General features: G+C 38.1%; 2 protein-coding genes and 1 long non-coding RNA gene across 3 annotated transcripts in view; 1 reads left to right on the top strand and 2 right to left on the bottom strand.

Moving 5' to 3' along the window:
• Window positions 1-547, bottom strand: part of DIAPH1 (diaphanous related formin 1) — a gene marked incomplete in the record, with an annotated part of 161,638 nt that extends 161,091 nt beyond the window's left edge. The window contains 1 exon segment of the mRNA XM_072400670.1: window positions 185-547. Coding sequence (XP_072256771.1) covers window positions 185-307 — 123 coding nt within the window.
• Window positions 548-574: 27 nt separating this feature from the next.
• The window catches only part of LOC140323514 (uncharacterized), a 33,988-nt gene continuing 9,987 nt past the window's right edge, over window positions 575-24,575 (top strand). The window contains exons 1-3 of the long non-coding RNA XR_011919392.1: window positions 575-695; window positions 5,019-5,163; window positions 5,359-5,541. This is a non-coding gene — a long non-coding RNA (uncharacterized lncRNA). The remainder of the gene's footprint in view (window positions 696-5,018; window positions 5,164-5,358; window positions 5,542-24,575) is intronic.
• On the bottom strand, window positions 8,371-22,843 carry HDAC3 (histone deacetylase 3). The gene is made up of 15 exons (XM_072400669.1): window positions 22,715-22,843; window positions 21,126-21,208; window positions 20,217-20,359; window positions 19,613-19,694; window positions 18,836-18,892; window positions 17,764-17,819; window positions 15,263-15,396; window positions 14,357-14,437; window positions 13,748-13,821; window positions 12,913-12,977; window positions 11,874-11,963; window positions 11,124-11,182; window positions 10,946-11,025; window positions 10,180-10,337; window positions 8,371-9,290 (listed from the first exon to the last, which is right to left on the bottom strand). The coding sequence occupies exons 1-15, from the start codon at window positions 22,767-22,769 to the stop codon at window positions 9,221-9,223; spliced, it is 1,287 nt and encodes a 428-aa protein (XP_072256770.1). The 5' UTR covers window positions 22,770-22,843; the 3' UTR covers window positions 8,371-9,220.

Here is a 24,575-nt window from a genome sequence, read left to right as displayed (position 1 = left end):
CCCTGGTATTATCAGACATATATAATGGTCACAGGCAGGGTATGATGGGTGACCCCCTGGTATTGTCAGACATGGTAGATGCCCCCTGGCACATATATACCCCGGGCAGTGTTTATATAAACAGAGCAGCAGTGTAATGGGGAATTCATGGAGTGAGAAGCTGCAGTCAGTCCAGGAAACTTACAAATTTCTTGGATTTCTCTGCTCCCCCTTCCTCCTGGCTCTTCAGCTTTTTCTTCTCCTTGGTGCTTTTGCTGGGAGCCGGGGGACCCCCTCCATAGCCGCCTCCTCCGGCTGGCGGATCCATGCCGCCGGCTCCCTCTCCCCAGAGGCCTGTCCGGTAATAGAAAGAAGTAAAGGGCGGGTTGGCCCTTCACGCTATAATCCGGGCTCCGGAACGCTGTGTTCGGTTCAGGTCCCTTTCCTATGGCAGTCCCGGGCCCGCCGCTGTCCTGGACTCGGTCTTGTCCCCTACAACTTGCCTAGCCTGCAGTACACGCTGCCCGGGCCTCATTAGCATACAATCTGAATATTCATGAGCACGCATGCAACAGGCGATCCCATTCACACGTGAGGGCGGAAGAAAGGGCAAAACTCCAGTTTGAAATAAGTTGTTCCTCAGCACTTCCGGGTTCAGACTAAACCAAGCGTACATGAGGGAGAAAATTCAATTTCCGCTTCTTTGTCTATTTAAGGTGGACTTTTATAGATAACAGTTATGTTTACAACTTTGCCTCTATTGATACAGCCGGACAGCAGCCGCTATTCGTTTTCCAGAAAAAATCCAGAATGTACCATTTTATTGTCACACGATTGAAAGCCAAGTGGGTGTGAGTGAAGTTATGCAAACGACCACAGCGCCCCCTGCTGCACAATTATATATTAGGCACCTCTGGATTCTACTGCAGCTTTTCTGCATTCTTACCACTCCAGTGAGCTCAGTGTTTCACTGATTTACAAGAAAATTGTATTTCACATAACAATAACTGAGGCTGGAAGAATTTGATGAAGCCAAATGGCTCCTTTATTACTAATTCCTTATAGAAACATTTGCCTTGTTTTTATTTCTTTGGATACAGTAGGGGGTGTTAGGACCCCTGCCATGTTTGTATTGCTATGTCTCTGCTATAATGACTCATTCTTCCTATCTGTCCGGGTAATCATTGATACAGACAGACAGAAAAACATTTGTAGCTGTCCCCAGTACAAGGAAAGAGAAAGGAAATCTGCCAGTAGAAATGCATGGTGCAGTGACAATGATTCCCCCAATCTATCCAAAAAAAAAAAGAATTGTGATGGCTTTGGAGTTCTACTCTGGGGAGTTTTCTTATCAGGAAGAATGGAACTAAAGTGACTTAAACACTTGATGTGGTTTACATATTCCAATGTTAATCTTATCCAGTCTGACCAGTTAAAACTTACTTTAACTATGTCCAGTTCATCATGTTTTAGATCTAATCGTACTATAATGCATTTATTTAAAGTAACCAACAAAGAAAAAAAGTGTTGGTAGCTGTTGGTAAGGGTTCTGGGTGCAAGATTTTTTTATAAATAATATTTATAGAAATAGGATAGATATTTTTACAGTTTTGGTGCCCACACTTACTCGTCTACCTGGGTTACTCATGCTAACTGCATAGCAAGACAAAAAGTGGCAATATATATATATATATATATATTCTATTTCATTCTAACACAATAATTCTAAAAGCTGATTGAAAATTGTAGAGTGTATACCCTGTTGTCATCCACTATATTACAAAATTTTTTGAAGCTGCCCTTATTGGTCTCCTTCTGATATTGCTCCTAGGACAAGCATGTGGAAAATGAGTGTTAGATAAAGTCAGAAATGTATTTTTCCATGTAAGTGATTGAAAGTATTGAAGCTGATTACCCTTATAAAAGCCAGACAACTTGAAGAGTTAGCAGCAATGGTGGAGATAAATTATTAAATGAATATGGCAGCATAGCTTAGGTTTGCAACTTTGTAACTGAACAAACCACATGACCAACTATCTTTAAAAGATAAGACCAAAGTTGAGAGGTTTGTATATAATTCACATGGACATGTTTGGCAAAAACCAATACAGCATAACAAACATCCCATGCCAAACATCCAGCACAGTGGTAGGGGGGTGATGATTTAGACTTGTTTTGCAGACACAGGAGTTGGGCACCTTGCAGTCATTGAGTAAACCATTAATTCCTCTGTATAACAAAGTATCCTAGAGTCAAAAGTGAGGTTATCTGTGTGACAGCTAAAGCTTGTTCAAAATTGGGTCATGCAACAGGACAATGATCCCGAGCACACCAGCAAATCTACAATGGAATGGCTGAAAAAGAGTTAATGTGATGCAATGGCCCAGTCAAAGTCCAGACCTCAATCTGATGCAAACACAGTGGCAAGACCTTACCAAAACTGTGCATAAACTATTGCCAGATAAAGGAATGTTGTAAAGAAAAATGTGCCTAAATAACTCCATGATATGACAGATAAGTCATACAGAAAATAATGACTTGAAGTTTGTGCTGCTAAAACAGTTCTACAAGCTCTTGCAGGACTTTTTCACATAAGACATCTTCATTCTGGCTTCATTTTTGATGAACAAATGACAATCAAATGAATGAAATGTGTGTTGTTTTATACCTTAGGTTATTGGGTTTAAATAGATTTGCAAACCTCCTAAGGACCAGATGTTTTATTATGTAAAAACCTACATTTTAAAAAAGAGGGTGTACTATCCTTTCCTTGCAACTGTAACTATTTTCCTGCAATAGGTCTTTTTGATTTTTCTTTTTTTTCAGTTTTCTGGGATACTTGTAACCGCTACAGATAATAGAAAAAAAACACACAATTACACTTTATTATTATCTGCGTAGATCTTTTAAAAGGGCCCTTTGTTTGCTGCACTTCAATGATGTCAATAGTCTTTAGATACGCTACACATGGCTACATTTCTTATGTTTAAGTGGCTACAAGTGACAACAGCCTGGTAACCGCTATATCTCACAGACATTATTATGATCACTATTTTTCTGAACCACTCCATAATCAAGAACTTTTTAATGTCTTTCACTTTACAACTCTAACAATATGAAATAATTTAATTCAGAATAACTGGTAACAGTACAGTGTACCTAAAGTAAATTATTTAATAATACAATAGTGTTGGCTAAGCTTTATAAACACATATCTAATCAATTTTGAGAATGCACGGAGTGCTCAAACCCAGTTTTGCAACCACCAACTAGTCAATAAGAAAAGAGGTTAAGAGGTATGCAAAATACTAACTTCCTAGTTGATTTGTATAATAGAAGTCCCTGGGTTTCTGAGCTTCCGGGGTGCCTTAAATTCAGATTATATTTCAAGCCTTTTGAGGATAAGCACTTTTTTATCTAGCTATCACATTATTACTCTAAATCACACAACAATTTTGCTTTAAAATAAACTTGTCATGTGAGAACTGCTATCAATGACCCAGTGAATGAATATCAGGTCCATCCTATGTCAAATATAATAATTTTATCTTATTTTAACCAAACAAATGCACTGCAGTAACTCCCTAAAGATAAAAAATAACTTAGCACAGGTGACAAGGTCTCAATAGCAAAAAGCCTGGGCCCATGCACCACCAGATTTCCTAAACATGCCAACTATCCGGGAAGCAAGTGAAAGGAAAAACAGCACACTGATAAGCACATATTGTATGTCTGTGTTCTTCCTTCCAATCAGCATGCTTTTTGCAGTTCAGTATATCTGACTATCTGTTTTTCCTACTCTGGGTTTGAGCTATGCTGTACATTGGACTGCAAGAGGCTGACACCAAATCATATAGGCACTTACTCTTTCAATCTTTAGTATGGGTTGTAGCCTTACCTCTTCAGGATAACTTTGATGTACGTTTACTTGTATTCTCTCCCAATCAGCATTTCAGTGGTAGATGTGCCTGCCAGAGTCAGGATTTAAGGCTGTCCCTAACCTAAACTCTGACACAAAAATTTGAGAATGGTGACTCTATGATCACAGGACAGAAAACAACAAGGTGTGCTAAACCTGAACTTTACTCAGAACCTTAAAAAGAACCCCTAAACCTCCCTCTATGTAGTGTCTTCTATTTCTTTTTAAAATACATTGATCCTGTACTGTCAGTGACTGATCAAAGGCAGGATGCATGTCAGTGTAGGGAGGACAGGACCAGAACTTTCACTGTTCTCACAGCTCAGCAGTCACTTGCTTATCTCTAAACTGGAACTCATACTTTGGAAGTATGTTATACATTATAGTATATGAGCAAACTCTATTTCTCCCACTTACTGAAATCAGAATCATCATCATTCTATGCAGTAGATTAGCTTCAATTCAGTTTTCTGACATGCTGTGGTAGCTGAAAGACAGTCAAAATGAGAACAGAAATATAGGGACACTGAACTGCACTTTGAAAATAGCTGCAAGACTTGCACTTATTTTGTGAGATTCATTAAATAATAGTGGTTAAAAAAAACAAGGTATTATGCTTCAAGTTAATCTAACATTGTCTAGTTTTCAAAAGGTATTGTCTCTTTGTAATAGGGATAAAGCTATTAGAAGAAAAATGTTCACTGATGTAATCTGATTTCTATTCTTTAACACACTAATATACTGTTCTGTGTTTATGTGGATATAAATTTGCATTTGAAATCTTTTTTTGGAATTGACTGTAAAGTAGAAAGATCCTGGGTAAAAAAAAAAAAAAAAAAAAAAAACAGAAAACATTATGTACATGCAATTAAAAAGTAGGGTTTTGGGTATATGAAGGTGTTGATGCTGTTAGCCAAACAGGACCGGTGAATTTAATCATAGCTCTCATTAATCAGCCAGCATCTAGAAAAATACCAACACACATTTTTCAGTGCCATTGAGATCATTTCATGTCATGCAATAAAAGCTTCTTGCCAGCCTTCAAGCAGTTTTCTAGAGTCGGCATGGAGCCCTGCATAAGCAGCTAAAGCCTTACCATACCCTTGTTCATTAATTCCAGGGCCATTGCCAGGAGTTACAAAAACCTGGATGGGCCAATCGAATTGGACAAAGACCAAGCCGGACTAAGACCAAGCCAGACAAAGGCTAGACAAGATGTCAGAAACACTTTGGGAGCTAGTAAAGCTTGCACCTATGCAGAGTAGGTAAGTGTAGACAATTTTATTCTGCCTAAAACACAAGATTGTTGCCCCTTTTAGTCTTGATTGATGCAGAGAATGTGAGCGCAGAGCCTTCGGTGATACCTGTGTCACACATCCCGGGAAGCTCTGGCTGCTCCAGGGGGCATTTTTTCCCACGCATGCGCAGTGAGACCAGTTCTCTATTTTTCACCTTTACAGCAGGCTACATCACCCGATACTAGATCGGGTGACATAGCAAGAAGACAAGAATAAGACAGAGGAGAAGACCCAAGATGGCTGAGCCCGGCGCTTTATCTGTGTCGGGACAAAGAGGAATTTTAGGATGCCAGGGGACCGGATTGAAGTAAGGACCAGTGCTATCGAGGGATCTGCAAGAATAAAGTAAGTGAGATTTTGTTATTTTCAGTTTAGTTCCGCTTTAAGTAGAAACACTTTTCCCCCTGCCAACAGGTGAAGCAGAACTTTTGCTGTTGGTGGGTAAGCAGTGATCTCAGAGTGTGGCTCCTACTATCTTCTGAAACTGTTCCCATTTTTCTACACTGCTCTGAATGCCTGTGGAACCACAAAAGTAATATGGTGTATATCACCTGCTATATCCTTGTTACACTATTACTCTACACGGGATGCACATGTATGGAACTTTAGGAGCCTCAACAGGGAAAAAAAATAAGACATAAGAAAAAAAATAAGGCATAAAAGAACCAATTAAAATCCCACACAAAGTATGTCAAAATTGACGACAGTGCCAACTTTATATAGAATTTTTACAGCTGTCAATCTGTCATTGGGTTTAATAAGCAAAACATACACACACTGCCATGCACTGCACTCTCATCTAAATGGCCTGATCAAGTTTTTCTGCTGCCTGTCAGGACTTTTGTGGTTTTTTTTTGCAATGAGCCCCACACACACTACTCACGGGTTTAACCTGCTTCCATTCCAAGACAAAGTAGCTCCTATTTACATGGGTAGGATCTATACCATTCTCACTTTTTCAATTCAGATAGCCAAAGGTTTCAAAAGACAACCAGGTGAAAATGACAGAGGCCATAAATGGCACCCAAGTAACAAGGGACATTGCAGCCATGTGCTGGTTTAAGACTTTTTAGCAGATAAGTGTGCCATGGTTTTTACAACATTTCTACAAAATAGCAAATTCCTGAATTCTGGCAGACTTACTACCATATTACAAGAAATAACTACTTATTAGATATCTGTTAGTTTGGAGGATTACTGCAGTTTTAACATTGACTGTTTGAATTGTTTTACTGAGTTTTAGGTGTCCTTTGAAAAAGAATGATAACTTCCAATACCTCCCCTTCTATTGTGTGTTACCTCCCCCACCTCCTAAATCGTAAGCTCTTCGGGGCAGGGTCCTCTCGGCCTCCTGTGCCACTGTCTGTATGTGTCAGTCACTTGCAACCCCTATTTAAGTACAGTGCTGCATAATATGTTGGCGCTACATAAATCCTGTTTATTATTAGTAGTATTAAATATAATAATAATATCCAAACTTACCTGAGATGTTAGATTGTTGTTAGAGTGTAAAAAACAAAAACAAAAGGAAAATGACAGTGAGTAATTGTGTGAATGGAAATCTAAGTGTTGCTACAAAAAGACCCTGTTACTTAGTTCGGTTAGCTCTTTTTAAGTACTCATTTGGGGGAGTTTTTCTATTCTATAAACTCCTGTATTCCCTTGCAATGTGCTTCCGAACATGCTAGCAAATTTGATTCTTTCTTTCCTGCAAATCATAGCCTTTTCTAGAAATGCCTAATTACTCTCAGTGTAGACCAACTCTCTTACTTACCCTCAACTCCTTGTATATGTAGCTTCAGAGGAAGAAGAGCAAATCAGATTTAATGAATTGATATTTTATCCAAGATGGCAAAGCTCCACAGGCTAGGCTTTTGGCCATCTTCACAAGGGCTGCTTTTGCACATAAATAGCAACCAAAAACATGTTAAGAGCACATGTTTATTTATAGAAGAATCGTTGCTAAATTGAATGGTCTAGTAACAGATACTCTTCTAATGGAAAGAAAAACCCTATGAAGAATGGTCTGAAAACAGGAAATAAATTCCATTTCGGTCATACGAAGTTGGACTGCAATGTTGTCATCTTCTGCAGCAACTTGTACTATTTACAGTTCATGACACATAAATCTGTGAGCAATCAAAAGGAAAAAAATAGTGATGATATCATAATAATTACCCATCACACTCTCAGATAGTCAAACAATGCTCAGATTAATCACAACGCTTTTGAATACTGCAGACAAGGTCTTCTGCACAGTAAAAGAGCATTTCTTTCCATCCAGTTTACTTTTTTTTTCAATGCAATAGAAAATGTAAAATCACAGTCACTTTTTTGTAGGGACCTTTACCTACCGTGTAGACATAACATGGGAGAAATTATTCAAATCAACAAAATGACAGCTTTTACTGAAATAACTGTCCTAGCTTGAAGATGTCACTATTGCTGTTCTGATGACAACCTAAACCTTGTATTTCTGATTTCCAGTCCTATTAGGTGTGGGCATCAGGACAATTACAGGGGGAAACTCACTAGAAGGACATCAATTAAAACATGAGCGGGCTTCAAACCATAGGATGCTTCTTCTTAGGATTCAGTTAAAATGGTATTTTACGCAGTTAGAAAACTTTGCAGGTCTTAGAACCATTTTCCTTTTTAAAGCCCCTTTTGCCTGTTTGTCAATTCCCTCTTCCTGGGGATTAGATTAGTGCAACTGAACAACCAAACCCACATTCAGACTTCCATTGTATTTCTGGCACACACTGCTGGAAGACAAGCAGCTCTCTCTAAAGCTGCATACACACGTGCAAATATAGTCGTTGGAAAGGATCTTTTACAATCCTTTCTAATGACTAACTACTGCACGATGCATGAGCGAGTGCTGTACATACAGCACCGTTCTGCTCTATGAATAGGGGAGGGGAAGAACGACGGAGCGGCACCCTGCCCCTTCTTTTGCATTACGATCGTTCGCCGTGCAAAGTCCGTGGATCCGCCAGGACAGTCGTTCGGACGATGGGTGCTGTACACACGCCAGATTCTCATCCGATATCGGCCCTGAGCCGATTATCGGACAAGAACAATTGGACGTGTGTATGTAGCTTAAGCAATGTTAGCAATGGTTTAATATGAAAACATTTAAGTGTGTGTGCTAACAAATACTATGAAAATTACTTCAGGTAAAACAAACTATTTATTAATATACATATTTGCTTATAGATTGTCACATGTACAAAATGTCATTTTGTCTGAACCTGTACCTTTGTTAGGCTCATCAGCTGCTTTCTCAGGATTATCTTCTACTGTGGGGGAAACAAATATGCTCAGCAGCAGCAGCAGCACAAAAGCAGATCCTGAGACTGACAGCTGGTGAACCTGGTCCAAGTTCTCTCTAATAACCCAAGCAATAAAACAGAGTGCTGAGACCTGCTTCAGCTACTTGACAACCAAAGCAGCTGCTAAAAGGTTGGTGATTTACCAGGTAATCCCAGGAGTACACCACAGGAACTGAAGTGGAGGGACCTACACAGTGTAACCTCCAAGACTATACCTAGGCAGGTGCCTGCCCTGCCTAACCCCAGTCTTGGCTCTGTTATATAGTAACCACTATCACAGCATATGGTAAAAAAAAATTTCTTAGCAAAACAATACAACTTGTTTTGGGAGGAAGTGGGACATGTAAAATGAGGGTGTAACTGTAAAATTATCCATAGAGTTTTGAGTGACATAATTTTAAAGTCTTGGCAGGAATCAGAAAATCCATGAGGTTTCAAATATCTCCAAAATAGATGAAAGCAGCCCCAACGGCAGAGCCATTCAGACACCTGATATTTCAGCAGACACATAGGCCTTATATTCCTTCTTCTCTGAAAAAAGACAGGATCACCAACAAAGTTTGTTGGAACGAGACAAAACGATCTGGTCCAAAAATCTTCACAAGAAATTATGTGAATATTGTTCATAAAATAAAAAAAAGACAACTGAGGTTTAAAAGTCTGACGTACAGGGATAGAGGAGACCCTGTTCAAATCTCAACATCACTTTCCTTGTCATTGTCATGATCTCCATCATAAAATTCATTTGAAGCTTCTGGCCTAAAAAAAATAAAATAAACATTATGATGCACAATCATTAAAAGCAAACTGGTCACAAACCTGGTAATTTAAAATAAAAAAGGTTAAAAAAAAAACAAAAAACAAAAAAAAACAAAACGAAAAAAGAATCACATATTATTTTATAGGTTGTATGGTAGAGAAAAAAACAGACACAAATTAGCGGATTACCTTACTGCATTCAAGTCACCAGCATATTTTGGTTAAACTAAGCAAGGTTATTTGTGTCAGTGTCTCTAAACCAAATTTTTTTGAGCAATGAGCATTTTGTGACCAATTTTTCAATATCAATAAGGGTGGCATTCTGCCCACTGGACAGAAATTTAAGAAGAACTCATCCTTTGGACCACCACACTAATGTAATGTGAGCTGAAGTTATAAGACCTGCAAGTTTTTTTAAGGGTTCCCCATGTTAAAAAGGTTCAAAACACTGCTCCAATGTGACCTGCAAGTGTCTCTTTACCTTCTCCTTTTTGGTTTGTTAATTACACCATTGGAAGCATTTTGATATAGCTGTTCAAACAATACCTGATATTAGCTGCCCCTGGTATAAAAAGCCTATTAGTAATTAGCTAGTTCTTTCTATGAAAACATTATAGACCCTCCAATGCCTGCATATCTTGTGTACATTACTGTACTGTATTTTTATGTGCTCAATTTGTTTACAAGCATTTATATTAAAAAATGCTGCAGGGTCAGTGTCCCCCCAGCTCGTTTAAGCTGACGCAGCACCCGCCACTTTTCAGTAACCACCCAGCTGTTTTTGGGTGGTTATTAGAGAATTGGGTCACACTAAAGAGGACGCCACCCACCTATAATTTCCTCCCACCCGGCAAAATGCCTGGGTTGAACACTGAGGGGGTGTGTATACCTTGTGTAATTGTCCTCGGAGCCTCTCTCTTCAGGATCTGGCTCGTCAGTGCGGTCATAGCTCAGGAGATCAGATGGGACATCATGAATCTGAACACTCGGTGCATGGTTCAGCATCTTAAGATTTTCAAAAATGGTCTGTCTGATTTGATCCAAATACTGTATAAAAGAAGTGATGAAACTATCTGTTAAAATAGAAACTAATATATTTTTAAGTCAATCAATACAAGCATTTAAAACTATACTTTTAATAACTATTCAAACCACAAAGAATAATGGACTTTCCGTTAACATAGGCGAAGCAAAACCCTTTCAATTGTTGACAAGTTTTGTCTTAACAAAGAAGTTTACAGATTTGTATAAACAAAGAAATAAAAAAGGGTGTATTCCTATTGACTTGTAAATTAATGTTTAGAAAATCTGTCAACAGTCTGAAGCATCACACTTGCACTTTACAGATTTTATTTTAATAACTATTGTCCTAATTATCTGCCTACTTGTTGTGGGTAATGATAAAAAAAAACTAACAGCATCATAGCCAAGTAACATTCACACCTATGGGAAGTTAGCAGAAACTTACTCTATATTTCCTTTAGTAAAGTATCCTTTTCTGGGAAATTAGGAATATCTGGATATTTTAGATTTGATTGTGTGGCCAGTTGTAGTATAAAAGCCTTCTAGGTTAGATTTTCATGTATAAGAGTCAGATTTAACTTTCCAGTTTATTGTAAGGTAGACAAAAAAAAGGCAAAACCAGAAAATCTTACCTGTCGTGTGTTCTGGTTCTCGATTCTAGTGCTGACATCAGGATGAAGTGTAAAATCTGGGGCAAAATATTCAAAGTATTCTGAAGAAAAAAAAATGTGCAATGTAAGGACTTATGTATGTAAGGACATATGTATTTATTCCATATGATAATCAAAATACATAAAACTAGTAACTGACCACTGTAAGGCAGCTCTTCACTGATTGTCTCATCAACTAGCAATGAGGTTTCATAGGTCCTGAAAACCAAAGCAAAGTGAAGTGGATGATTAAAAAATATATATATATTAAAATTTATACTTCCACATTTTTCCCATATGTAAAGATTCAGCTTATTTAGGCCTGAAAACTTTAATTGTATCTCTTTGTATAACATAGTATGACAAATTGTTTATGTCAATGGCTGGTTGAAAAATGTTGATGCCACTGATAGATGTGACATCCCATCTCTATAGATAATCTAATTGGTCTTTTCAAAGATTTTAAGATCTACTGGTGTTGAGTGCAGAGAGTATTATCAGTGTTCTCCCCAGCCCCTTTTAGCCGGGGCGCAGCACCCGGCTATTCTTGGGTGGTTACTGAAGAGTTTGGTCACAATACAGGGGCTGCCACCAACCTTCAATTTCTTCCCACCCAGCTTAAAAAAAATTCTGGACTGAACACCGATTATGATGTGCTTTACACTTTATTCAGTGGCATTCATCCCAAAATCTACAGCAACATATTTTCAGTATTTGAATGCTGTCTAATATAATAGTAAAAAAAACGTAATCAGCTGTTTGAGGGTACCAAGCCAAGACTAGAAAGATCTGAAGACTGCAAGCATGAAGTGTACAACACCTAAAAAGATAACCTTCATTTCAATGTTTTACAATCTGTCTTGATGAAGCTATGTCTCATCCTATAGAAAAAGCAAGGGTAGCTACTTACCAGCACCGTGCTACATTACGGACTGTGTAACCACCTCCTCCAAGAACTAGTAAAGGAATATTGAAGCTTTTCACATACTGAACACAATCCCTGCAGAAAAGAAAAATACAAGTCCGAAAAGACCTATATGAGCCCTGTTATAAAAGACTTCCAAAAAGCTTCAACATGTGTCAACTAATTAAATTTCATAAACCTAACATAGTCTTCAGTATTTTTAAATTGATATAACAATAAATAGTTACAGCTTTCTGCTGCCAAAAGAGGACTGTTTGCAAACTCAAAACCCACAACAATAACCTTTATGTAAGTACAAAGGGTTGTTTGTAGTATAAACCCTTACCTGTAAAGATAAGCTAGTTGATGGGGTGAAAGGATGCCTTTAAAACTCAAAACAGCATAAGGGTATTGACTGCAAAACATTTGATATTAATCATGTTCCATGTTATGCCTCTCTGGCTACACTCACTTTATCTCTCTTTGCCTATTCACAGACGCAGCCATGGTTGTCACTTTCATAACATCTCTTGCCTTTGTTTATCTCCATTTTATGGTAGTTATTAGGATTAGAATTGTACAGAAAGATAATGTATTTTTTATCATCAGTTTAGCTCACAAGGTTACCAAGATACGTCTTTTATAGCAAAAACCGGTATTTTATTTTGTGTGCTTAGATTTAGGGAGAGAAAAAAAAAAAACACAACAATGACTAATAAGGACTGATTACTACCTGGCAATGTAATATATTTAGTGCTTAGGTTAAAAATGCTTTAAAAATCTTATTAACTTATAGCACTACTTTTCTCAGGTATTTGGCAGCAGTAGTTTCTTTCAGCAAGATCCTGTTTTGATCTACTATTGGTGAAAGAGCAGTAGTAATTCAGTAAGTGTAGAAAGTTATGACTGTTACTGGGTAAATCATCATGTAGTAGCTTGAGAAGTGCTGACCATTAGTTAATATTAAAATTGAGCAATAGGCAAAAGTTGATCAAACAATAACAGAACATTTTACCCAAAAAAATATATTAATAATAATATTTACCCATGTCCCCTTATACTCAGGTTAAAACATCCAAGTCTGTCACAGCCAAGTGAGTCTGCTCCACACTAGAAACAAGAAAACATCCAAAAAACACAGTGTTACTATTTGTGATTAAAGATCACCAACATAAAAAACTATAATTGGGTTCACAGCTGAATTGTTACCTTCTTAAACTGTAACATGTGCAGAAAACACTCTAGAGTAATCTGCCATTGACTAACATGCCAAGCTGACAGCTACTGAAATTACCCACCTCAAAAAATTGATCAAGTAGTATTGGGCCGAGCATAACTTTTTGGGTTGAAGATACATCTGATTCTATCAGTGCCCAAGCAAAATGCGCATCTGTTGTCCATATCTGGTTTGGCCATCATAAATTATCTTTGTAGGAAAAGCAACCAATACACATGGCTCAGAAAGCCAGAACTACCAGGGTAGGTAGCTGTACATGTTTGCCACATGCTGCGTTTCTTTATTACAGGATGTACAAGCCAAAATGAGAAACCACAGTGTGTGTCAGTGATAATAGACGTTTGATTAATAGATATTTGACCTATACCACCAGTTGCTCGCTGTGTTCTGGGAAATGTTTATGCTTTTACAAATGATAAAGGTAAGCACAGAACTTGATTTTTACATAGTGTGCTTTAAGTAAAAAAAGACCCACTGGTATAAATAAAGCTCAGTATCTGCAATCAAGTACCAATACTGGCACACATCTTTTGGTTTTCCTACAAAGTAAATAAACCTTTTATATGAATAATTCACTGAAAAATACTAATTTTTGGAAGAAAAAAGGTCCGGGCGCCATCAAGTAAACATGGAATTTCCTTACCTGTAAAACAATACAGGTAGGCTGATAGTAATCTACCACCTGTTTGATGACAGGCTGAAATAGGTGTCTGTAACCTGTGAGCGGGAGAAAAAAAAATGTAAGCATAACCGAGTTAGTAATGTAGAAATTTTCTTGGCACATGTCACTTAAAATTCTAGAACACAAAAAAGACAGCAGCAGTGGTCACAAGAACAAATACAGTGGACCTAACATATAGCCACTGGCATGTCCATGAGGCACAATAGCTTAGTGACAATTCACACTAAATACACTGCGGTTACCAGGAGGTAAAAGATGTGTTTGCTAATACAAGTACATTAAATACCAAAACTGCTAGGAAAACAAAATAGATTTCTGTATAGTAAAAGTATACCATTAAGATGAGATTGAGTTGCGTTGACAGTTCTTATGACAGAGACATTTTCAAGGGATACGTGCAGGACTGAGAAAGTGCCAACACAGAAGCTGACTGTGACATGCAGGAGCCACTGCGTCACAGGATGCAGCTCACTGTGCTATTTGCCAAAGAGAACAGCAAGCCCAACTGTCTAACAGTAATTGCAACCAATGTATAATAATACATTATATGTATAATAATAGATTACTTACTTTGATCATCTATGCCATCTCTTAATGGCACATTTAGACAGTAGTATCTTCCACTTTCAGCTCCAACTTCATACATGTCACCTGGGATAACAACATTTAAATCGATTCCAGTCAAAATAACCTTGACTAACAATATTATTTTTTTCAGAAACAAAAGTTAAAAGTTGCACATTAAAGCTAATACCATTTTAGTAAAATATTACAAACATGCCACAATGTTCAAAACATGACCCAGGATGAAGTTACACTTTCAAAGACTATTGTCTCCCTCAATTCTTTTTGTGGCAACCATATAGTTGAATTACCCACCAACATCTTATATTAGTCATAATTTCAGTTTGCATTGTGTTGTTGCCCCTTCACTTAAAAACAAAGTGGTCCCCTTTTATGTATTCTACATTATGGGGAAATTACTAATGGAAACTTGACCCCCTAATGTGGCTTTGTAAAGGCTGTAGCAATTTGGCAGACCTGAGACTCATGTGTGGGATATCTCACCACCTGAGGTCCCTGAAACTATTCAACCTGCCAACAACTACACATAATTAAAACAGTTAGGTAGTATGGGCCTGTAGGTGAATTTTCCAGAACTGAAAATATAAATATTGTCTTTAGGATCAAAATGTTATATATACAGCATAAGGTAACATATAAACTAATCACCATTTCCTAAGGATTATGTTACTGATTGTTGCAGGGTTGAAGGGAGATGACAAAAACTGGAAGTAAAAGATACTTATGCATCACAAAATGGGTTTGCACATAACTCGCACATTACTGTTAAAAATTACAGGATAATTTCAGTGTTTGCTTTCTCAACTTTTGTAGCTAATGCTATATACACAGATGTACAGTGATTTTTATTTTTGTATACTAACTGATTTAGAAAGAAGACAAAGTTCTTACCTGTACCAGGAAAAAAATAGTTGCCATATTTGTGAAAAGAGACTGTCATGACTCTGTCAGTTAAATAAAAAGCTTCTTGTACCCCATCACCATGATGGATATCAATATCAATATACAGGACCCGTGGGTGATACCTGTAAGAACAAAAGAGAGAAGGAATAGAATATAAATCCAGATTGTTTTGTAATTACCAAGCAAAGTAAACCATGTAGTAATAAGGACAGAGATATTAATTAATATTAAAAATTAATAAAAAGTCACAGCAGGACACCCAATGAAATAAAGTAAGGATTACACTTGCATGTCATCAAGTTACATGTCATTAAAGACAAATTAGAAGAACAATAAACACCATCAAACCTTGAAAAAAAAAAAAAAAAAAAGTTGAAAATCCTTATTGATAAACACTGGCCTCTTGGAGGCTGAAGATAAATGTAGTTTGATGCTGCAGAAAGATCACATATAGTTATCTTGTATACTGACAAGAAGACTTCAAAACTGAACTGAACGCGTTTTTATTTAATTTGCTATAGGCAAAATGAGCAAATCAATGTGAAAGCTGATAAAGAGTCCATGCATACTGCAGAATTAGTGTTTGAAGATTAGGAAAAAAAAAACTACCTTTAATAAGTGCAGAATTCTCATTAATCAAAGTAATTTCACAGTTCAGATATACGGGGAAGGATAATTCCTAGACCTCTCTTAAGATTTGTCAGTGATAGCTGATACATATTTCCTACATTTTACTAGTTACTAAAAATACGTGTTCCTTTATCATAAAATTTTAATTTCCATGTACTTTAGTCTTTGCCCTAGTTTTCCTACGGCAACCTTAAATGCTAAACTATAAATGCTGGAGGAAATTAAGAAATTGGATGATGTCTATTGCAAAAGCAATGCGATACCCTTAACTCTACTTAATACTTAACTCTATTTTTATCCTTGTATGGAATGAAAGAGGATTAAAACCTCTGTGGGGTTGAAAATCTGTTTGTACCCCTGCTGGGGAGGTTTCTCCTCACGTCTAGTTCATTCAATATCTGTTGCCTTGACAGATATTGAATGTGTTGAAATCTACCCACTGGCTACATTGCTCAACCAGAGTTTCATGAAGCACCGAGGGTTTTCCAGAGGTTGCAGGGGGTTCCTTTAGCAATGAAAATTTGTCACACAGGAACTACTTACATCAATGATCTTTCAGGATGTCTGTAAAGTGGAGTTTTATTGCGTGGACTCTGACCAGAAGTAACCCATCCTCCTCCTCTATAAATGCATACTAACTGCAACTGGGCAGCTGTAATTCTGCTGTGTGTTTACATCAAGTGCTGGCTTGATGTTGCCTGCACATTTCAGGCCAAGGATTTCTATGGGGTCGTCTCTGCTGACATGGGGACGCTGATTTATACATTGTGATGAATGTTAAAAGCACAGCGAAGTTGCAGCTGTCCAGTCTTGAACAGTATACATTTGTGGGGAAGGAAGGTTAGTTTAATACAGGCGAAGCTACCAAATGAGAAAACTGCACTTTGTTTCAAAAGGTTGCCCCTGTACAATAGCTGTGAATGCAGGGGACCACTGCACTTACTATCGTAAGAAGACATTAAAGTTGTACTGTGTTTTGTTTCTGTCCATTTCTCTCAGTTCATAATAATAACTGCTAATAATGTTGACCTAAAGAAAAAGTGGTGTAAAAAGTATGAGCTCCACAAATGTTAGGTATAAATGTAATCAGCGTTCTCCCCGGCCCATTTTAGCTGGGTGCACCAACTGGCACTTTTCAGAAACCACCCGTCTGTTTTTGGGTGGCTACTGATGAGTTGAGTTACAATTCAGGGACTACCACCGACCTACAATTTCTTCCCACCCAGCTTAAAAAAATTTCTGGGTTGAGCACTGTGTAAGAAGCATGGTTAAAAAGTTGTTCTACACCTTTTCCCACTTTAGGAAAGTGCTTTGTGTATGTACCAGTTGAATAAGGTTCAAGTGCACATCTTTACCATTTAAAGATCCAAGTCAAATCAGCCTTTTTTGCCCCTAAATTTTAGCAACCTAACACTTACTCCCAACTTTAGCACTGGTCACAGGTGACCTTCAAATGTTATTCATCTAACCTTGGCTCCAAGGCACATTGGATATGACAGATAAAGCCATTACATATACTAGGCCTGAACAAGTCTGGGCACGTTAAACCATATCAATGCTTTGTACAAATATTCCTCACTTATTTACTGTGTAAAGAAATTAGGATATTAACACTTATGGAATAAATCTATGAAACATTTGTAGGTCAAAGCTGTAAACGGGAGACTGCCATTAAGCAAAATTCCTACATGTGAAGTCTCAGAAGGCAGATTCTATCTGTGACAAAAATTCTCACGCTTCCAAGGCCTAAAACTGAGTATTTACTGCAATTAAATTAAATCCCTGATTATGCTATTTATATGAATAATAGGTTGGAAATTAGAATATTCACATAGAGAAAAAAAAAAGAAATGTCTTACTTAAGAAGTTCCAAAATACCAATCACAATGTCATTGACATAACAGAATCCAGAAGCCTGTGAGAGAAAGACAATACCAATAGGATTATAAATATTATGTTGGGAGCTTGCACCTCATTTTTTTGCAGTATGAATTTAGATGAGCAAGCATACATTCACTTTATCTCATGTTTGTTATTAGAAAACCAAGCATAAATACTCAATTTCAAGATAGTAAATGTTGGAGTACACAAGCATGATATATCTATACCCCAGGGATAAATTACATAACATACAGATAATATAGCAGGAAGACTAACACAACTGCCTACAGCATGCAAGACTGCTGGTCCAGAGGACAGTTATAATTCTAGTTAGATAATTTTCACAAAAGACAAAAAATATTAGTAAACAGATCAATAAACATTACTTCACAACTCAGATATGTATTTTTTTTTTGTCTAAAATTTATCCAACAGCTTTCTATGTATAGCATATGATCCTTTATTGCTCTCTCTATGCACTAATCTAGCCTGTACATGGAGACTAGGAAGAAATGTGACCAGACAAAGCTAGGGAAAAAAGAGGTTTCTGTGTCTCTAATTGTTATTCATTATTTAATTAGCTACAGAAACATTAGACATTGACTGGTTGTAAATAAAACATCTGTATTTTTCCCATTCACCAAACACACATAAAAAATAGAAAAATGAGGATAGGTAATCAACACTGGAAGAATTATAGATAATGGTATGACCACAAGGACAATAGTCTATGAATATGGAGCAGTACAAACCATCAACATTGACTTTACCTATAGTAAACAATCCTTTTAACTTTTCATTTGCAATTATAAATTTACATAAAGTAATGCCATTTGCTCTCTACATATGCAACAGCTGTAAGAACCTGAATCTCTTCTACCACCAGCCTCCCACTCTGCAAAGCAACCTCCTAACTGCAAGATGAAAGCTGGCATTCTGAGGCAATCAGACGCTGTAAACCACATGACTGGGTAACAGTAAGAGGCAGCAAAGGAAATAAAGAACAAAGAAAATAGTTGCAGCTCAACATAACATTACAAATACACATACCTCAAATTTTTTAGCATGATGCAATCCTCCAGCCCAGTTAATTGCAATGTCACAAATCTGCAGATCAACAATTTTAGGAATTTATTATGGAAAAATACAAAGCGATTGGAATTTTGTACTGTACTATTTACAACATGCACTATTACTATTTTGCAACATGCTTATAAATAACTTATCTAATAGTAATTTAAAAGCAAGGTTTCCCACTGACTTCAGTTTCTAATATAAATACACTAGAATTTAGAAGTAGAGAGTACACCAAAGGGTGGCACGGGGGCATTTTATAAAGCAACAGTACTCCACATACCGCCTTTCTTTTCTATTCTGCAATACAACCTGATACAGTGTAAAGTTGGTCTTTCAGATTGAAAATCAGACTTCATGTTCGTGCAGTGTTCTCCCCAGCACCTTTTAGTTTGGTGCAACACCCAACACTTTTCAGTCACCACCCAGCTGATTTTGGCCGATTCTTGAAAAATTGGGTCATATATAGGCATAATATAGGGACGATATAATGCCGACAGAAGTGTAGGAGTTAATTGGTCCCTATGGGAACACTAATTTGTCACATGTTGCCCAGGCAACTTTAAATCACACGCCTACAACTTCTCCCTACCAGCTAAAACATTTTTGGGGTATCAGAGTTTGGGGTTTGCAGTGTATCAAACAACATAAAAAGATGGGGTAAAAAGACAAGAGACATGCTGAATAAGAATCATATGCAGAGATTTCACTTATTCATCCTTATTAGTCATTTTCACCTGTAAAGGTTATTACCTTGTTGTTTAATTGAGTAGCTCCTTGCAGTGAAGCTCCTGTGTACCGGGAACAAAACTCAAATAAGCCAGGGAATACTGGACTGTAAAGAAACAAAGGAAGATCACAAAAAAGAATTCATACAATAATTCCACCTAGGTAAGGAGGAAAGATCTAGATTTTCTTCTGTCATCTGAACCTGATATGTATCCCAATTATATTCACATATTCTCAACAGATGAGAAAAAAAAGTCTTTCAACAACAACAAACTTGAGAAGACTTAGAAAGACGTAGAAAGACTGTCACTGTCTAATCAGACACCATAATAATTCAAAACAGCGTTTGCGGTTCTATGAATATCCGTTTACTGTGATTTCATACTAACTGACACACTGTTTCGGGGGTGCAATGGTTCTTTTTGTCAAGGAAACAAATAAAAGGGATATTCGAAGAACAGTGCTGACCTTTTTTCTATTTGATTCACTACACTATCTGTACATAATTACAAACATTTTGGAAAACAAGATAGCTCACATATACTTTATGGCTGTGTTGGATTTATTTGTTTTAATTTCAAACAAATCATTCCTGCTTTAGTTGTGCATTGTATACATTTTTACTCACCAGTCATCGCCAACATTGAAGGCGTTGAGACTTTTAGTGAAGCCTTGCATGTTGGTGGGGCTCACTCTTTGCAAGAAATCAATGTAGTCCTCAGAGTGGAAGCGGCACATGTCATGCTGTGAAGCCTGATAGGGTTTAAAGACCTGCAACACAAATTATGATAACAATAAGTGTACATTCTGCAAAAACTGATTTAAAGAAAAAAAATACAAAACTGAAAGGTTCTTTTGTCTTTTCAAACCAATTTGCAATCTGACATTTATACATAATTGTAAAGAGGGTATAAATCCCTTTGCCTTCAAACCCTCCACAGTTCTTGCCCCACTTACCTTTCTGACCTGGTAGAAAAATACTCCCCTACCTGCTCTCTTCGCTCCTCCAATGACTTCCTACCTCATAACCTCATCACATACGGTTCCAAGACTTTTCCTCGTTCTAATCGGCTTGCTCCTACCTTCTGCTCAATTAAAAAAGCACTCAAAACACACATTTTCAGATTTGCATACCCGTATTCTTCTGTCTTTTGAAATTGTCACTACTTCCCATTGCTCGGTATCTCCCCTCCTTTTGTGTGAGACTTCCCCCACCTCATGGATTGTAAGCGCATTGGGGCAGGGTCCTCTCCTGCTCCTGTGTCACTGTCTGTAACTGTCTGTCATTTGCAACCCCTTTTTAATGTACAGTGTCGCGTATAATGTTGGTGCTATATAAATCCTGTTTATTAATAATAATATTATTAATAATATGGGTTTCAAATCGCAGACAGATACAGACAGTGACACAGGAGGAGGAGAGGACCTGCCCCAAAAATCTTACAATCTAGGAGTTGGGGGAAGTAACACACAAGAGAAAGGATAACCATTAAAAAAAAGTACATGGCTATGATATAGCTATTAATGTGTTACTTACAATCATCTTTTTATACAATCCATAGTGAAGAACTAGACTGTGAGTAAGAGCCAGACGGTGTGGTTTCATGGGATGACCCGTGCCTGTAAGAGGTAACAAATGTCATAAGAGACACCATAGTGAAAAAAAACAAAAAAAAACCATTACATAAGAACATTACATTACATAAGATCTAATAATGTAGTACGGTGAGCACTGCACAGCACAGACAATTTAGAGACTGGGTTTAAACCAATGTGCATTGGTAACAAGTGTTGTACTTGCATTTTGAGGAACATTGCATTCATTTATAATGGGACTTCAACATATTAACACAGACATCAATATATGTGACTGTTTGATACATCACAAAAATGATATGAAAATAATACAGGTAGTCCCCGGGTTAAATACGAGATAGAGATTGTAGATTTGTTCTTAAATTGAATTTGTATGTAAGTTGGAACAGTACATCATTTTAATAAATACAATTAGGACAGATGTTTGTCTCAACATAATAATAGGCAGTGTGGTGTCAGTTACTTTATAAAATCCTCACTGTGAGTTAATCACAAACAAAGCAAAAAAAAAAAAAAAACTTTATGGAGCCTAGACATTTATTAACTTCTGGAGCAAGCTGTGCTTTAATATGCAAAAAGAAACAACTGCAGAGTTTGTCTTGGACATTAAAGCGTTACAAGAGGCTGCAGAAATAGCTCACCCCCTAGGATCAGCCAAAACATGCAAACTGCCCCCTTCCCCCATCCAGCCTCTGTCCTGCCCCTCTCGCACCTAGGAGTCGTCTGTATGTGGGATGTTCTTAACTCAGGGACTACCTGTACATGACATAGTAGTCAAAACTGGGGCAGGCAAATTTTGAATCTCATATCAAGAGCTATTGGGAAAAGAATGCACAGACACAACACAATGTGTGGTAAAACCTCAATGAATTGGGGCCATGGGCCCTCTGACTGGTATGAGGGTTGTTTTTTTACATCCCAATGATAAAATGATCATCTCAATATAATGATCATTTACATCATAAATGTAGAAGCAGCCACCCCACTTTTCTGCCCTGGGATAATTAGTGGTACATTCAAACACAATACATTGCTTTCCCACTCAGCAATCACTGCTCTGCCACATTTCTGCACCCCAAAATGTATCTGAATCTGTAAACAAAACACACAGCTAGATCTATGCCAATATATTGTATATGTGATGTCATAGACAATAAAGACAGCACCACACATTGTGTATGAAGGTTCCCATACCTTTACTTCAACCAAAAAATAAATGCAACAAAGGCATTTTGTGTATTATTTACATTTTGGTTGCGGCTACAAATCCCCAAAGATGGTGTATTATCTGAGTTATTCTGTTTTGTTATATGAAGGATCATTAAGTTTGGTCTATTTGATACAGCACTGGCACAAGACTGTCTCATTACATCGTGATACAGGCCTGTATTCAGCCGGCAAACACCGGGCCCACACAGCCTTGTCCCCCAAGCAGCATTCACTCTCCTAGGACGTGATACATATACCGTACACATCACACCTCAGCGTGACAGGAACATATACAGCATCTTTACTCGTAATTCTTCTCACCATAATGAAAATTCCCGACGTCCGGATCGTAGAAATACGCCACGGTTTTTGACATACTGAATATACGAGCGCTATAATCCTCCAAAAATCGCAGCCACTGAAAGCCGCCACTTCCGGAAGCGCACAGGAATTACGTCACTCAGAAAGCGCCGTTGTCATCAGGCGCCATTGTGCGTCACTAGTTACCAGGCGGAGCCCGTTCAGTACGTGGTGGGTGGACGCTGGGGGTATGAGGTGGTGATGTTTGCTGCATTTGAGGGGAGTATAGTGAGGGGTTGTGCTATGCATATGCCTGGGTGTCGGTAATGAGCTCTGCGAGTAAGGTTATTTCTAGAATGAAAAGTATTTTGTTTTAGGTGAATGAAGCAATTGGTTACAGTGCACAGTGTTTGGAGCTCTATGACTCTTTGGAGGATGGGGATATAAATATGTAAAGGAGAAATGCATCTCACATTGAAGGGGTGTGAATAACACACAAGGCCCATGTACACCTAGGTTCTGTGTGACTGCAAGCTGCAACAACCTGTCCATTACATGCATTGGGGATGCTATTCATTATTATACACTTACCTTCAATCCCGCAGGGCAGTCCAATTCATCCGGGGGTTTCTTGCATCGGGTCCCGGCATCTGTCCCAAAGCCGGAGCTTTGGGAGCCGCCATCTTCTCCTCTTCCTCCGGATTCTTCATCCTACGTCACCCAACCCAGGTGCAAGATCGGGGGACATAGGATGGGATGAAAATTTGCCGATCTGACTACCCATGCGTGAGATCAGCAAACTTTTCTCTTTGCGCGAAAAGGCTCCTTCTGCGAGAACCCAAGAGCCTTCCGGGATGTGTGATGTAGGTATCCCAGTAGGCTTTGCGCTCCCATTCATTTAATTAGGGGCGGTGTTGCACTTAAAAAAAAAAAAAAAAAAACAGAATTTTTACCTTTCATAAAAGGGTTGTCTAGAAAGAAGAGAGCCAGAGGTATGAAATAACACATTTATTCAACAAATTCCCCTCTGAGACTGATGCACTTGGTACAGCGTAGTTGCAGCTTTTCTAGACTGTTCAAATAAAAGTCCTTTTGTTTGGCTGCAAACCAGCTCTCAGCAGCATCATTGACGTCAGAAATGTCCTCAAAACATTGCCCCTTCAGGTGTTTCTTCAAATTCTGGAACTGATAATAGTCTGAAGGTGCCGGGTCAGGTGAGTAGGGGTGATGGTGGACCAATGGTAAACCCAGGGTGTTCAATTTGGCAGCCACAATGTTGGATGTGTGTGCAGGTGCATTGTCCTGCAAAAAAAGGGTCCCTTTTGTAGCAATATGTTATATATGCTGTGTATGGTCTCTAGGGGTCTCAGTACTGAGATACTGGTACAACTTTATTATTGCATCTCGGTGGGGGTTGAGGAAGTAGTTATATACATATGAATAGATTTATGTAATGGCAGCGGGAATGAACACCAAATAAAAATGTCTGCTACTAACTACTGTGTGTGAGCATCTGGAGCAGGACCAACTAACAGAACACCTTTGGTCAACTTTTTAACGGTGTTTTGTCTTAATTGCCCCCTTGAGCTGGTCCAGGAGCAGATTACTATTTGGTGATACTAGAGACCTGAGGTACCGTATTTTTCGCCGTATAAGACGCACTTTTTTACCCCCAAAACCGGGGGGGGGGGAAAAGTGGGTGCGTCTTATACGGCAAAGGCCGTTTTAATAAATAAAACAACATACTCACCCGATACCCCGATCCTGCGTACGTCTCCTCTTCTCTCCTCTCCTCGATGCTGGCTGCAGCGCATGTCTCCTCCTTCCTGCAGAGCACAGCGAGAAGAAGCCGGCACACGCGCCCCCGCAAAGCACGGAACCC

Source organism: Pyxicephalus adspersus, chromosome 2 (genome assembly GCF_032062135.1).
Source record: "Pyxicephalus adspersus chromosome 2, UCB_Pads_2.0, whole genome shotgun sequence".
Classification (NCBI taxonomy): Eukaryota; Metazoa; Chordata; class Amphibia; order Anura; family Pyxicephalidae; genus Pyxicephalus; species Pyxicephalus adspersus.
Note: the sequence above shows the minus strand (reverse complement) of the source record. Positions and strands in the feature narration are given on the sequence as shown.